The sequence below is a fragment of the Camelina sativa genome, chromosome 12 (genome assembly GCF_030686135.1).
Source record: "Camelina sativa cultivar CO46 ecotype springtype chromosome 12, ASM3068613v1".
NCBI lineage: Eukaryota > Viridiplantae > Streptophyta > Magnoliopsida > Brassicales > Brassicaceae > Camelina > Camelina sativa.
In genome coordinates, this window is record NC_141891.1 from 271,056 (window position 1) to 286,949 (window position 15,894).

Here is a 15,894-nt window from a genome sequence, read left to right on the forward strand (position 1 = left end):
ACGGGTTAGTGAGAACGTGCGTAGAGAGAGATGGGAAATACAGGTTAAGTGGATAGCTCCGGCTGAGGGGTGGTTTAAAGTGAATACAGATGGGGCATCTCGTGGTAATCCTGGTCCAGCAGCGGCGGGTGGGGTTATCAGAGATACGGAAGGAGGATGGTGTGAGGGTTTTGCCTTGCACATTGGGAGATATTCGGCTCCTTTGGCGGAGTTATGGGGGGTCTACTACGGGCTTCTTATTGCGTGGGGACGTGAGATCAGAAGGGTTGAATTGGAGGTTGATTCAGAGATGGTGGTGAGATATCTTAAGACAGGGATTGGGGAGACTCATCCACTATCTTTCCTGGTGCGGTTGTGCCATGCCTTGTTATCAAGGGACTGAATAGTCCGTGTGAAACATGTGTATAGAGAAGCTAATCATCTTGCCAATGGATTAGCAAACTATGCGTTTACTTTGCTCCTGGGTTTTCATTCGTTTAGCTCGGTTCCGAATGTTGTTGAACCTTTGTTGCATCAGGATGTTTTGGGACCTGCGTGTCCCCGTTATGTTCCTATTGTAACCGTTTAAGTTTTTCTAATTAATAATTCCGGGGAGAAGCCTCCCCGCTGCTTTACCAAAAAAAAAATTCTTCATATAAACTTTAGTACCGTATGTTTGGAAAAAGTTTATTTCCCACTTTTATACCTTTTCAAATATCATAAAAACATAGTAATAGATGATTTTATACGAAATAGAAAGAAAAACATTGTGCATCCCATGATGATTAAAAAGGAAAAAACAACAAAAAGAAAAAGCCCCCGTTTCCTCCTTTTATCAGGATGTGTTAAACTATAGAGGAAATGAATGAATGGGGCTTTTTCTTATACAGTACATCCGATCGCAAATACGGTTTTTCCTCGTTAATCTAAAACTTCGAGGTGGGTACGTAAACACTCTAAAACCATTGCTCGACTTTGATTAGTTTGTAGGTTCCTCCTCTGTTTCAGTCGGATGCAGAAAGGTAGCCGAGGTGAGCGGCTCGTGAACCACCGAGTTTGAAGAAACCGATATTGGATTTCCTTCAAGCTGCAACATTATACTTCCCAATATCTCCGCCATTGTTTTCTTAAACTCTTCTTCCTTCACCATCTTTCCATCATCTCCATTCACCATCTTCAACGCTTCCATTATCATATTGTCCATCTTTCCCATGTTATCAAACAAACTTGATTCATCAACGTCGTCGTTGAATAAAAATCAAAAACAGGAATAACATATTGAGACGACCGGGTATTGTAATGTATTGTTTACCTGGGACACAGCGCCTATTGGTGGTAATGTAGCTGATGGTGCAACAGTGTCCAGCACAGCTCGTAAATACTCTTTTGACACCTTACCATGACGGTCTTTTGGAATTGTCTCCAACGCAACGTTTAGTGCCTGCGATCATGCATTTATCGTCACTTCTGATTCGTTACCATCATTTGAACTGTTATCTTCTCTTTGCATCTAAGCTACACCTAGGTCCTAACATACGTATATGACTTGATGTAGGAAACATTAATTACCTTATCGAATTCGAATTTATTGGACAAGAGCCTCCTGACGCCGCTCCCATCAAAAGTGTTTTCACTGTGAGCGACGATCACCGGCTGTTCATTGAGACGTTGAGCCACTCTCTCCACGACTCCCTTAAATGCTTCCAAAAATCTCTCTTGAGAAGCGCTCTTCTCTCTCTTATCTTCTTCATCAAGACAAGAGTCCACAATTGGTTCTACGATGTTGCTCATTACCTGAAACAAGTTACCTTTTATATTATTTAAAATTTTATAACATTAATATAGATAGTAAATTATGTACTTTACGTACGCCAAGAAAAATCCAAATCAGAAATTATTTTATAACAGAAAAAGAATTGCTAAAAACCAGCTTAGCCAAAGAAGTAAATATATAGATAAAGTAACCAAAGAAGTAAAAAAGAAAAATATATATAGAAACAGTAAGTTAAGTTACCCAAGGATCGTTGGGAGGCATTCCATGATCAACAGAAAGAGACTGGAGAGCTTTGACAATACAATCACGGAGCGATGCTTCCTCGCAGTTAGAGAGCTCTGAGTAGATAGAGACTACCTCGGTTTCGTATCCAGGGCCGTGGATAAACTCCGAGAGATCCTCACCGTCCATCCTGAGGATGACGATAGGATCACGTTTCAGACCAGCAGCCATACCCAACAAAATGTCCGACAACACTTCTTTGAACTCTGTCTTGCTCACTTTCTCTTGACTTCCATGAGTGAATTCGTTTAAGACCTGTGATCGTTTATTAATGACGTTACAAACGATGAAAAAAATAAATGTACGGATGAGACAGATATAAGGTTGTTGGTTTACTCTCGTTGTCTCTTCTTTAAATACACCAAAAACAAAACCTAGCGATAAGTAATTAATGAATATTGATTCGTATCCAATAAGAGTAAGATTCGTACTCGGATTTACTTCTTCTTGGATATTTTTTTCAACAAGCGAATCTCTTAATTAATTATTACTACGATCGATGTCCTCTTGGTCTGATCAATTAATCCACGTGATTCATGCGAAACACGACGTAATTTTTGGGGTTTCTACGCAGGTAAAAGCAATTACTACTTGTTTGCGGCTCACACTAATATAATTATTATATAATCTTTGTGATATAGTATGCTTTTGCAGTTTGTCTTTTATTGAATGTTTGAAAAATCGCGGACGGTGTTTACTAAATAGGGTTTTCAAAAGAAAAATGTAAAGTGGATTATATTGTTGGAAAAAAGGTTCAAGCAAGTGTAGAAAAAACGTTGGTGACGCCGACCAAACGCTTTAAAAGGACAAAGCTTTTATCATAATAAATCGAAGGCTAAAAACATTAGATTAAAAGAAATTTCAAATTTGGCTTGGATGACATATAAATAAAATAAACAAACTATTATAATAACAGTCAGTTGTGTTAATTATATTAATACAGTAACAAAATAAATATTAATATTCATACAGTAATAAATAAATATTAAGTAGGTGAGGATTCATAAAGTGATGTTTCGAGTTTGAAACGTCAGCGAGAAGAGCGACACGAGGGGCTAATTTTGAGATATGGTAAGAGGATAAGGTCACCGACCAAAGCTATTATCATTTATTAATCAACTAGTTTATTATATTGACCTATTTTGCTCTAACGCAAAAACACAATATGAAATACAAAATATATATCCACCACAACCCCCACGTAAGTATCAAGAAGATAAATTAAACAACTATAGTAAAATGTTGATCTAGTCGTCTTCTTTTTTTACTTTGTCGGTATTATAAATATATGCATTCGTGTTTTTAAAAATATTAATGACTGACCATTCGATGAAGATCATAAGAAAATCTATGCACAAAGTACCGAGAGCTCCATCTCACAATCAAAGATAATATAATGCAACGGAATAGACTCCAAAAATAATAAATTATGGCTAAAGGATTTGTTTCTATCTACAACTAATTAATATATATATATATATATATATATAAACACATCTATAGATTTTCTAATTTGTTACTTTTTCTTTTAACTTTGTCAGTATCATTTAAGACTTTTTCTTTTAAAGATTTATATGATAGTCTATGATTATCATTCCAGGATCAGAATGAATAATCTAAATGCAAGCTCAGTAATATAGGAATACTAGTTAGAGAGAAATGCAAACATAAATGACGAATATGTGAAAGCTATTGAGAAAGAAGAAAAGAAAACTACCTCCGAGTAGATGTGATCGGAATCAGGAGAAGTGCCTTGAGCAGGCAAACCAAGAGCGGCGCCGATATCAGCAACGGCGGGTTGTAACTCAGTCACGGAGAGCTTACCATCTTCGTCTTGGTCTAACTGTTGAAACTTTTGTTCCACAAACTTGTCGAACACTCTCTCGTTTTCTACCAGCTCAACTATGTCCGAGCCGTCAAGTACTTGTTGCTGTTGCTGGTGGTTGTTGCTTTTCATGTCCATTTATGGAATCTTCGCTTCTTCTTTCTTTATTTTTTACTTTCTTTTTAGTCGCGAGAGCCTTGTGAGAGATCTCGTGATGGAAGCACGAGAAAAGGAAGAACACAAACTTGACACACCCAAAAAAAAGAGTTTCTCTTTCTTTTCTTTTTTCCTTAACTCTCCGAGTGTGTTTATGTGTGTACTGTAATGTTCTGGTTTGGTTCGGACTCGCCTGCTCTTTATATAATTATACTATGTATGGGTTATAACTAGCCATCAGAAAATATTAGGTGTTCATTGAAATATTCGTAAACTAAATTTAAAATATTCCTGGTATTTAATTACGACTCAAACTATATAATTTCAATTTATTTAATATTTGTGGACTCGGCACCACCAAACGTATATTAACCATATATCCCCTTTAGCTAGACTATCACTTTGGAAGAATCTTGTCTTTTTTCCCCCTCACCTAAAGATTACTAAAATCAATCATTTTATAAAGGGCTAGTTTAATATTCATTGAACTTCCGTTCGCACTTGTTCATTTATATAAAGATGATCGTATTTTTTCTTTTGATTACAGATAGACAATAGAGACCAAGTTACAAGTAAGTTAATCACAACTTCTTCTTAATGAAATATAGATTTTATATTTTTGCTACAGTACTATATTAATTGTGTGGTTTAGATCTAAATTTAAACATTTTTCCATCGACTGCCCTAATTTAAACTATTTGTAGCTCGCAATTTGTGATGAAATTTACTTTATGTGCCCATGGGGCGTGTTAGGTTCGCTAGTTCACTTCAGTAACCGACAAGAACATCATAAAGAACACGATGTATAGTCATAATGCCGGTGTCTTTTTTAACCAATGGTCGGTTAATATCCTTTTCAGACTAATATTTGGCTGTATGAAAGTTTTGAATTAATTTTTCGAGTACTTGTAATTAATTATATTAGTTGACAAAATAAAATAATTATATAGCTGCTCCAAAACACGTCCAAAATCATTAAAACACACGATCGTGACGCATTATAAATAGAGAGACCGACGAACCAAGCAAACCCCATAAAGCAGAAGTGGAACATCGAACAATCTTGACCACTTAATCTACGATGTGGTCCGTATGACACGGGCAAATAACACTTGTGTGAATACTGAATACATGCCGGCCTATTATTTATTCGGAACAAAAAAAAATTATATCAGCAAGACAGTAACCGAGTCGTGTGATATATCATATAACTATATTTTATTTTCCATATAAGTATATTGTATAACTGATGGATCTAAAGTATTCTGACAAGAGCCTCTTACCCTAAATGACGTGGGAGTCGTCCATGAAAAGTCGTGGGGACACTTGTTGATAAATAATCCTTGTGTGTTAGTGCGTCATTGGTCGGCGCCTCTGTGCTGGCGTAAACTCCAACAAAAGTCAAAGCCGGCCTGCATAGTGCGGCTATCTATGGATTAGGCGGTTCATTTCTTCTACGTATTTGCGTTTGAAAACATGTAGTATTGTTTTGGACTTCATGAAATTTTCCTTAACTTGAGGAAAAAAAACCCACAGAGCTTAAGAATTTAAAGTTTTTTGTCAATATATAAACTTGTTCTTAATTTAATCCACGTGATTTTTTTTTATTATTGTATCAAAATGGAGAGATGACTTGATCATATTCATATATATATATATTTCTTTTGTATAATAGAGTAAATTCCGAATTATTTTCCTTGCGTTCTGTTTTGTAGATGTAGATATATACCTAAATGGTTAGAAGTGGGGGAGTTGTTACAGTACACTTTCTTCAATGTAGAATATATTCATAATGGTCTTAACAAGAAAACAAACGTGAAAAGACAGAATCCCTAACATCTTCCTTTTTCTGGTGACAATGCTAGTGCCATCCTTTACCAAAGAAAGACGAAAGGAGAGATCTCGAGAGACCACACTCTAGAACTTCGTTCCATTCCAAGTAGCTTTCACTAGATAGCATAATACCTTTTGTGTTGTTTAAAAATACAACTTACTTCGAGAATGATTTATGAAAAGAAGAAAAAAAATTAGCGAAAAAAAAACAAATTTGTATTATTGGGCTTTGTCAAGATAATTTTTGAATAAGGCCCAATAACCTAAGGAGAAACGGTATTAGGGAGCAGTGATTGATAGCCATGCAGTTTTGCAGCAAACGAGAGAGACATCGTGTTGTTTAATTGGTTGGAGCTTCGAACGGTTTAGTTTACCCCTTAAAAATGCCCTACAGTTTTGGTGCAAACATAGAGAGAAAAACGACGTGTTGTTTGGATCGTGAAAACGGCGGGCCCTCTGTCTTTTCTTTTTTTGTCTTCTCAACAACTTGCAGGACAATGCCCTCACGGCTTTATACGGAGGGTTAGTCAGATGGATTATGTAGACACCAGCCACTTGGCTACTTGACTTGAATTCATCAGTGACATAGACTTTTCACGTGCTGTGTAGGTACGTAACATGAGGTCCCATGTACATTATCTACCATTCCAAAGAGATGTATCTGTGCCATCGACAATCTCATGTGAATTGCGCTCGAAGTTGTTGTTAGTCTTCTAGTGACATGGATGCTTTTCAGCGGATACGATTTCTATATTCAATTCTCAGTTTAACACCTGCAAGACAGAGCCATGTGAGTTCTTATTCTTCTACATGTCCCACTCTTGTATCAAAAGCCCACGGGTTTCTATCAACCAAATTAAGGGAATTGGTTGTATATATATGCCATTGTTTTCATATCCAAATCAAAACAACTTCTTCATCTAACCAGATAAGCTAAAACGAGAAGTCCAAAGCTAGCTAAATATTTTTTCCAAGATCCATCAGCAGAACAAAAAAAAGAAAAAGAATGGGCGTGTTCCGAGGTCTTATGGGTGCAAAGAAGATCTTTCAAGGCCGATCAATGGCAGCTTCAACACCAAAAGGGTTTCTTGCAGTGTATGTTGGGGAAAGCCAGATGAAAAGATACATAGTGCCGGTCTCATACTTGAACCAGCCTTCATTTCAAGCTTTGTTGAGCAAATCGGAACAAGAGTTTGGGTTTGATCATCCAATGGGCGGCTTGACCATCCCTTGTCCTGAAGAAACTTTTATCACTGTCACTTCTCAGCTTCATTAGATTTGGTTCACAAAAATCACATGTATAATTTAACATTTTTTTTAGGTCATTAGATGTAGAAGATATTTAGAACCCAATGTAATCCTACTATATTAATTGAGAAGTACAAATATGAAACTAACCTTAAAATGTGTAAAAAATTACATTCAATTGCCATTAGAAAAAATTAATTAAGCTTAATTAACTAATTTAAATAAATATAATTAAATTAAAAATAAAAAAACACTCACATGTCAAATTAAAAAATTTAAAAAAATCTAAAAAAATATTTTCTCTCTCTCTCTAATAAATTATGGACGAAATTAGTAAATTTTTTTTTAAATATATAAACCAATCAGAATTTTAAAAACTAAGATTTTATATCCAAGTATACAATACAATTATTTTTAATAACTAAATTCGAAGATTTTGTTAAGATTTCAAATTATGATTTTCCTATCATCTTTATTTTATTTTATTTACAAATTGTTTAGAACTTTCATATAATACTTATAATTAATAAAATGCATATTTTTTTCTGCATATGTTGTGATTTGAATTTTTTAAAACGAAAATATATTACTCAATGTATGAAAATGTATGTTTTAATTTTCACATTGGCGGGCTGGTAAAACTAAATTTATATAGATGATAAATTAATATTTTTTATTTTCTCACAATTATAACATTAAAATTACTATTTTATATTTCACATAATATGATACAAATATAACAAATAAACAATATAAAACTGTAATAATACGTCAAAAATAAAATACTATAATATTCTAAAATAATTAGTATTCAAATAAACTAATAGATTTTTACATAACAATTTAAAATAAATATTATCTCAAACTAAATTTTTATTATTATATTATAAAAAAAATTTTAAAGTGTTGACCCGTGCTTTAAGCACGGGATATATCCTAGTTATGGTGTATGACAACATACAGTTTTATTCATTATCAGCTCCATGACATTAACAGGAGGATATAAAATCGATAAACAAACTCATAATTCTACGAAATTATTGTTGCATTTCATTAACAGCCTAGCTTACAATTTGTTTTTTTTTTTTTAAAGCATTTCATAAGATGAACAAAGTCAAAGGTCAACGCCTCATTGCTTGTTTGTTTTCTCCGATTCAAACAATCAAGAAAAAATGATAAACAGACAGAAATAATCACAAATGTTGTCTCTTCTTATTCCTCTGATCTCACTCTTAATCCAAATCCAATGTCTCGCCGTTGTTAAGTCGCAACCGGTTCCGTTAAACCAAATATGCTCAAACGTCACAGGCAACTTCACCGTTAACACCCCTTACGCCGTCAACCTTGACCGTCTCATCTCCTCTTTATCATCTCTCCGACACAACGGTAACGGATTTTACAACATCTCAGTTGGAGACTCCGATGGAAAAGTCAACTCAATCTCACAGTGTAGAGGCGATGTCAAACCTGAAGTATGTATCAATTGCATCGCAGTGGCTGGAAAAAGACTTGTCACATTGTGTCCGGTTCAGAAAGAGGCGATTATTTGGTATGACAAATGTACGGTTAGGTACTCAAACCGGACTATCTTCGAAAGACTGGAGATTTTCCCACAAGCAAGCATAACCGGGACAAGAAACTTCACCGGAGATCGTGGTGGTTGGGAGAAATCATTAAGGGATTTACTCGAAGGGCTTAAAGACAGAGCCTCTGTGATTGGTCGGAGCAAGAAGAATTTTGTTGTCGGCGAAACGAGCGGCCCGTCGTTTCAGACATTGTACGGTCTTGTTCAGTGCACGCCGGATGTTTCGGAAGAGGATTGTTCGTATTGTTTGTCTCAGGGTATTGCAAAGATCCCGAGCTGTTGTGATATGAAAATGGGTGGTTATGTGTTGTCTCCTAGCTGTATATTGGGTTATGCTACTTGGAGATTCTATGATCCAGTGAACATTGATGAGCCAAGCTCAGTGCCTGCGACGCCGTCACGGCCTCCAAAGAATGAGACGAGAAGTGTCACACAAGGTAGGTTTGCTATTTTTTAATGGATTTGAAAGTTTTGAATTCTAGGGTTTAAATCAGACCGTCGTTTACATTATATAATACGAAACTGATCATTTTAGGTATGTATATTTTTGGACAGGGGATAAAAACAGAGGTGTACCTAAAGCTTTGATCTTTGGCGCGGCGTCAGCTGCTGTTGTTGTCTTTGTTATAGTATTCTTACTCATTTTCCTAAGGCTGAGAAGGAAGATGAAAAATTCAGAACACCAACATGAAAGTAAGCTATGGAGCTCAGACATGAAAGGATATATTATTCATGTGCTCTGTTTTACCTCTGTTTTTTCAGTGTTCCTTTGATACTTGACGTGATTTCTAACTCCTTTTATCAAAACATGGTTTATCTCATTTTCTTCAATACAGAAGAAAACATTAGCATGGATTCCATGAAATTTAGTTTCAGTATATTACAAGAGGCAACGAGTAATTTTTCACTGGAAAATAAACTTGGAGAAGGCGGATTCGGAGCAGTTTATAAGGTAATCTTAGAAGAATCTGCTATTATATTTTGCATTTTGTAGCCATCATCATAACATCTTCCTACGTTATCATTAGGGTGTACTTTCTGATGGACAACAGATAGCCGTGAAAAGGTTGTCAAGAAATGCACAACAAGGTGAAACCGAATTCAAGAACGAGTTCTTGTTGGTGGCTAAGCTTCAACATCGCAATCTCGTGAAGCTCTTAGGTTACTCAATAGAAGGAACTGAAAGGCTTCTAGTGTATGAGTTCCTCCCACTTACTAGTCTCGACAAGTTCATCTTCGGTACATATTTCTTCACATTCTACGTATTCTTGGAAACCATTCTACTATATATAGTTCGTGTTTATGATCTCAAGTGTTTGTATAGATCCGATCGAGGGTAAAGAATTGGAGTGGGAAGTTAGATACAAAATCATTGGAGGTGTAGCTAGAGGACTTCTTTATCTTCATCAAGATTCTCGGCTCCGGATTATTCACCGTGACCTTAAAGCTAGTAACATATTGTTAGACGAGGAAATGACTCCAAAAATCGCAGATTTTGGAATGGCTAGGCTCTTCGATATTGATCACACGACTCAACGCTACACGAATAGGATCGTGGGGACTTTGTAAGTAGCAAAACACTTACATTTATATTTTACTCGACTCAAACTCGATTGTGATCATTCATTTGGCTTAAAACAGTGGATACATGGCTCCAGAGTATGTAATGCATGGACAGTTCTCGTTTAAGACAGATGTTTACAGTTTCGGCGTTTTGGTTCTTGAGATCATAAGTGGTAAGAAAAACAGTTGTTTCAGCAATGAAGACTGCATGGAAGATCTTCTTAGCTTTGTAAGTATATTATTTGCCAAAAATCTTGAGCTTTGATCAATGACTGTTTATTCACATCACTGAATGCTAATGTTTTGGTAAAGGCTTGGAGAAATTGGAAGGAAGGTGTTGCTTTGAATCTTGTTGACAAGATTATGATGACAATGTCGAGTTATTCATCGAATATGATCTTGAGATGCATAAACATTGGTCTTCTTTGTGTCCAAGAGAAAGTTGCAGAGAGGCCAAGCATGGCTTCGGTTCTTCTGATGTTAGATGGACATACTCTTGCTATTTCAGAACCTTCAAAGCCTGCGTTTTTCGCACATAGCAACACGGTATCGGATAGCTCTTCTTCTTCAGGACATAATGCAAAAACTTCAAATTATAATTCCAACACTGAGTTGTATCCTCGGTGAGTTTGTCTTGAAACTGAAATTAAGATTCTCATGATGATGACTGATTGATGAAATGAATCATGGGGTTTGATTAATTAGATTTGAATCCAACTCACTATAAGTGAGGAAAAAGAGTGTTACAAGTCTCTGTTTCACTTTCAAGGGGAGATGCTTCTAGAGTCATCTCATCTCTTGAAGAAAACTAATTGGGAAAAATGTACAAAATCAAAGAATAAAAAAGGTTATTTGAGTGAGTCATCATGATCAGTTGAGGCGACAAGCAAGATCAATAAATACTTCTTCACTGCAAGGGATTGTAAGGCCACCCATTGGATGATCAAGTAAGATATAGGAACTACAAATCTCTTCATCTTTCTTTCTCCTACGTAAACAGCCAAGTAGCCCTTTGGAACATCAAGAGAGCTAGATGAAGAAGAGGATGAGAACAGTTTTGCTTGGCGGAGAATCTGCTTGGATGATTGCAGCACACGAGGGACCCTTATCGCCATGGATTGTCTTGTGTGTTTGTTGAATTGTAGGTTTAAAGCTTTTACTGGAAAATGTGAGAGTACTTGCAGAGCTTAAAGGACTCAGTGATGAGTATATATAGATAAGAACATTAATTGAAGATAACCCTTTAGTGGTTTAGAAAAGTTTCAGCTCTATAATAAACATTCAACACCAACAAGCATGCACATGGCTTTGCCGGACCACGGCATGATAAGCAAGGGCCCCCTACTGTTAAATCTTCATGATTTCTGATGTGGAGTCACAAATCAATATGACCACTTGTTTGTTAGATAGACAGTCAAGTTTTCAATTCTTGCCACAGAAATTTTTGAAGGCTTTTGTGACTTTGTCTGCACATAATCAAGTCATGTGGTCCTGTCTTTTTGATATCATTGTGAAGAGGTCATGACTTAATCAGTGATAGAGACTTCTGGTTCATTAGGTACACAACTTCAGGTCCCTACATAATCTATAGGAGAGATTTTGCATGTGATGTCTTTGAGACAATAAGACCCAATGAAACTATCATGTAGGACACCATTAGATACTAACTTCTCAGACACCATTTATTGATTGGTTCTTGGTTTAGTATCTTCAATCCAAAGCCATGTGCTCATGAGGAAAAAAAAAGAAAACCCAAAAAAAACCTAATTCATGATAATTTCGTTTATATAACAACTAATAGGAAACCCTTATGATTCACAAACTATTAAAGATCCAAAACAAATTTTAAGGTTAAAGCTTTCTCCAAGAACAAGAGACGTTCAAACTTAAACCCACCACGCTACAAGACAGCAACACAAGAAAAAAATGGCTTTTCTGAGAAGTTTCATGGGTGCTAAACAAATAATGCGAAGAAGGGAATCATCATCATCAGCATCGTCGACACCAAGAGGATTCATGGCGGTTTACGTTGGAGAGAATGATCAAAAGAGGAAGAGATATGTGGTGCCGGTGTCATACTTAAACCAGCCATTGTTTCAAGAATTGTTAAGTAAATCTGAGGAAGAGTTTGGTTTTGATCATCCTATGGGGGGCTTAACCATACCGTGTCATGAATCTTTGTTCTTCACAGTCACATCTCAGATTCGATGAATTACAAGAACATAAAGTACTTACAATAGAATGTAGAGATTTTTTAGCTGATTTCCCCACTGGAAATAATTGTAAATTGTTTCAGTGAGAGGAATATACACATACATGATACGTACAGCGTGCTTATGAATCATTAATTGCATGCATGATTATACATTTGTATCTTTCATTTAAAAAAAAATAGTTTCTTTTATAATAAAAAGAGAAAGAAAAAAAAAAAACATCTGTGTCATATATCATAATTCTAGCTATTTCCCTTAGTTTTCCAGAGAACAAATATTGTATGTGACTATTTTTAATTTTCATTCCTTGTGACTAACTGTAATAGTGAAAAAACTTGGATTTTTTGTTTTTTATTCTCTTCAAATATTGTTTGACAAAAAAAAAAAACATTAATAGGCTAAACATTTTAATGGCCCAAAAATAGAAGTCCAAAGCCCAAAGCCTCTAAATTTTTGGCACCGTTTTATTTGCTTACGTCATCTTCCCTTTTTAACGTCTTTATTGATTTTTTTGCTTTATTATAATGTCTGACCCTTTCTTTTTGTTCCTTTTGCTAATTAGTACCACGATGTAAATAAATTTTGCAGGTTAGTCCAGTTCAGCTATCTACCATTCCTTGTTTTGTACGTAAGTCCGGTTTATTATTGAATAATGAATGTGTACGTATAATGATGTTATGTTCGAACTATATAGGGTGTAACTATAATGTTTTCCTTTCTAGATGATAAACGTTTAATTTATTTTTTAATAAACGATATGTATTTTCTCCTTAAGTAGACATTTTTCTTGCGTGCATTGCATTTATATACGTTTTTCCACGTTCAAACTATTAACCTCCAAATAACGTTATTGTCCCTCCCTGAAACCGAAACATGAAAAAGATTCAACGTTAGCAAGCGAAGGAGGGAGGGATGGGGGCCCTGTAAGAAGAACCAATTGAGCCTTGCGTCACATGCCAAAAATTAAGTAGAGGAATACGACCTCAAATCAAAACCCTACCTCTTAGACCACATTTAGCAGATAAATCAAATTGACCTCATAAAACAAAAGCTTAGTCCTCTTCCTATCTTCTGCCGTCTCGATCGTTTTCTCAAGGTGCCACTCTGTTTTCTATTTTTTTTCATTTTTTTTTCTTTTTGAAATTTAACTGTTAGATCATCGTACAAGAAAAAAATAGCTATAGCCAATCTGATCTAATAATTTCCTGGGTCCAACTATCCTGCAGCCCATGTGATGAATAGACCATACATTTCACTTCAGATCTTGCCACCTATACTCTTTTTTTATTTCTTGACTTCGAAACAGAGCTCATGGCCGCTTCTCTTTCACGTGAATATACAATTTATATTCAATCACTTCCTTAACGTACGAAACATACATGGAACTTTCTCATCTCATGTTTTCTTTTCTAAGATTTTATTTTACACAAGTTCCCAGTAAATAATATGCACTGCAAAGTCTACAACTATATTTGTTGTTTTTTACAGAGTTGTCTATTTTTCTGAAAGAGGTATTTTAATACACACTTCAAAGAGTTTATCAGACACATAGAGTGTGTTAGAAGAACAGAGCTAACTCTGTTTTATTTTGGGGAAGCCAAAACAAAGTTGTACAAACAGGACATGACAAGATCGATTCTGACTTCAAGTAGAAAAATAGAGATTGAAGAATTTCCTTAACTAAGCAGACAAGTTTTTCAAGTGTAGTAAAATCTGCATTAAAGAAGTTGCATTTTGCTCTGTAAAAATGGAAAGTTGTACAAAAGAGGACAGTTTTTTTGAGGGAAGGAGGTGGCAAGAGTAACATGGGGGCTTTCATGTGCTTGGTCGAGACGAGAGACATGTCCTTATCAGTCCGTAAGCTGAAATTGTCCCTTCAAAAGATTCGTAATTTCTCCCTAATCCTCTTCTCGTTTTTCACTGAATATTTTCCCAACCAATCTCGTTCGCAGAACATGCTTCCCTCTTTCCCTGACAACGACCGCAACCCCTCTCTCTCTCTCCCATTGTCGGTTTTTGTGGTCGATAAGAGAAAAAAAACCATGATTCTGATTCACTTGTTCCTTGATGTGATAGATTTGGGAAGTAACTCACTGAATTCGACTTGAGTTCAAAGTTTATTTTGTAGAATTGCAGAGTTTGGAGTTACGTGTGAATGAAGTAACTGACGCTAATTTTCATGTTTTAGGATTTATGGAACATTCATAAATTTGTATGTTTTATACCTACGATATTTAACAATTTTTTACGACACATTATATACTCTTCGTCTATAATTAAGTATTAATTTTAATTTAAATATATATATATATATATATATATTTATAAATATATATATATATATATATATATATATATCACAGAAATTAACAAGAACAGAATTCTTATGCAAATTTTTTTTAATTACAAGTACAAAACATCTATAGTGAAAACAGTTTTTTGTTCTACAGACATCAACTACTAAGAAAGGGACGAATTGTTATTTATCTTTAATCTTCATTTGTGACCGACGAAATGGATTAGGAAGAGGAACATCACAAATCAACAAAGATGGGAAGCTCTCGAGATCGTGAGGCTTAACATGTTCTTTGTCCCTAACCTTTTACGACCAGAAACAAAGATCTAATAAATGCCCATTGTCCATAAGCATATGCCTATATAGAACTTGGTCAAAAGTATTATAAACATATACGGTCACTTGCAGACAAGAGTTAACGCGAATCTTACTCAGTTTTTTGGAATTTTTTTGTATGCATTTGTTACAATCTGTGTTCTCAAATAGATATTTTGTAACCAAGTTGTAATTAGACTATTTTTTGGTTGGTCAAGACAAATTAGATTGATTTCTTTTGGTTGCATTTTTGTTCATCACATGACAGTTGTGAATCTGGCAATTTGTATGTCTAGCCTTAGGTCCTAAACAAAAGAATCCGACTACCTAGATTATTATCTTTTGGAAAATTTCTATGGTAGTTGAAAATCGCGTGATTAGTCTATTTTAGGCTCAAAAGATCTAGAATTACATAATAAAAAAGAAGAAGATAATGTGTTAATATATACTAATAATCTTTCCCTATTATGCATGCATGCTTTATATATACTTAACCACAAAGATTAAGGAGTACATACTTTTTTTTTGGTTTAAATTAAGGAGTATAATTTGTAATTACAGTACACCCTACATATAATTTGTACTTATAGTACATATTTAGATACCCCTTCGTACGTAATTATAGAAATTTAGTTACCACATTGATATCTTTCCCTATTTATGATAGTAACTGTTGAGAGAAAGAGAGAGAGGGACCATGGTGTCTTGGGGAGGACCAACAATGAAATTAAATCCCAATGGGTTTGGATCCCACACTGTCACATGCCTCTCTATATCCCTTCTCCTGCTTTTTTCCTGCTCCTTAAAAATAAAGCTACATATATC

General features: G+C 35.1%; 3 protein-coding genes and 2 pseudogenes across 4 annotated transcripts; 3 read left to right on the forward strand and 2 right to left on the reverse strand.

Annotated features, from left to right (window-relative positions):
* Positions 1–654: 654 nt before the first annotated feature.
* LOC104729185 (uncharacterized) lies at positions 655–4,364 on the reverse strand. Its single transcript, XM_010448095.3, has 5 exons — positions 3,753–4,364; positions 1,994–2,290; positions 1,549–1,773; positions 1,292–1,420; positions 655–1,183 (listed from the first exon to the last, which is right to left on the reverse strand). Exons 1-5 carry the CDS (start codon positions 3,996–3,998, stop codon positions 959–961), a joined length of 1,122 nt encoding a protein of 373 aa, XP_010446397.1. The 5' UTR covers positions 3,999–4,364; the 3' UTR covers positions 655–958.
* A 2,218-nt stretch (positions 4,365–6,582) lies between these two features.
* Positions 6,583–7,246, forward strand: LOC104729186 (auxin-responsive protein SAUR21 pseudogene; annotated as a pseudogene). Its single transcript, XR_015574752.1, has one exon. The product of XR_015574752.1 is annotated as an auxin-responsive protein SAUR21 pseudogene (transcript).
* Positions 7,247–8,114: 868 nt separating this feature from the next.
* On the forward strand, positions 8,115–11,427 carry LOC104729187 (cysteine-rich receptor-like protein kinase 26). Its single transcript, XM_010448097.3, has 7 exons — positions 8,115–9,119; positions 9,238–9,375; positions 9,519–9,634; positions 9,711–9,921; positions 10,007–10,247; positions 10,324–10,474; positions 10,558–11,427. The coding sequence occupies exons 1-7, from the start codon at positions 8,297–8,299 to the stop codon at positions 10,870–10,872; spliced, it is 1,995 nt and encodes a 664-aa protein (XP_010446399.2). The 5' UTR covers positions 8,115–8,296; the 3' UTR covers positions 10,873–11,427.
* Positions 10,917–11,472, reverse strand: LOC109128133 (auxin-induced protein X15-like; annotated as a pseudogene).
* A 567-nt stretch (positions 11,473–12,039) lies between these two features.
* Positions 12,040–12,677, forward strand: LOC104729188 (auxin-responsive protein SAUR15). The gene has a single exon (XM_010448098.3). The coding sequence runs from the start codon at positions 12,172–12,174 to the stop codon at positions 12,454–12,456; it is 285 nt and encodes a 94-aa protein (XP_010446400.1). The 5' UTR covers positions 12,040–12,171; the 3' UTR covers positions 12,457–12,677.
* Positions 12,678–15,894: the final 3,217 nt, after the last annotated feature.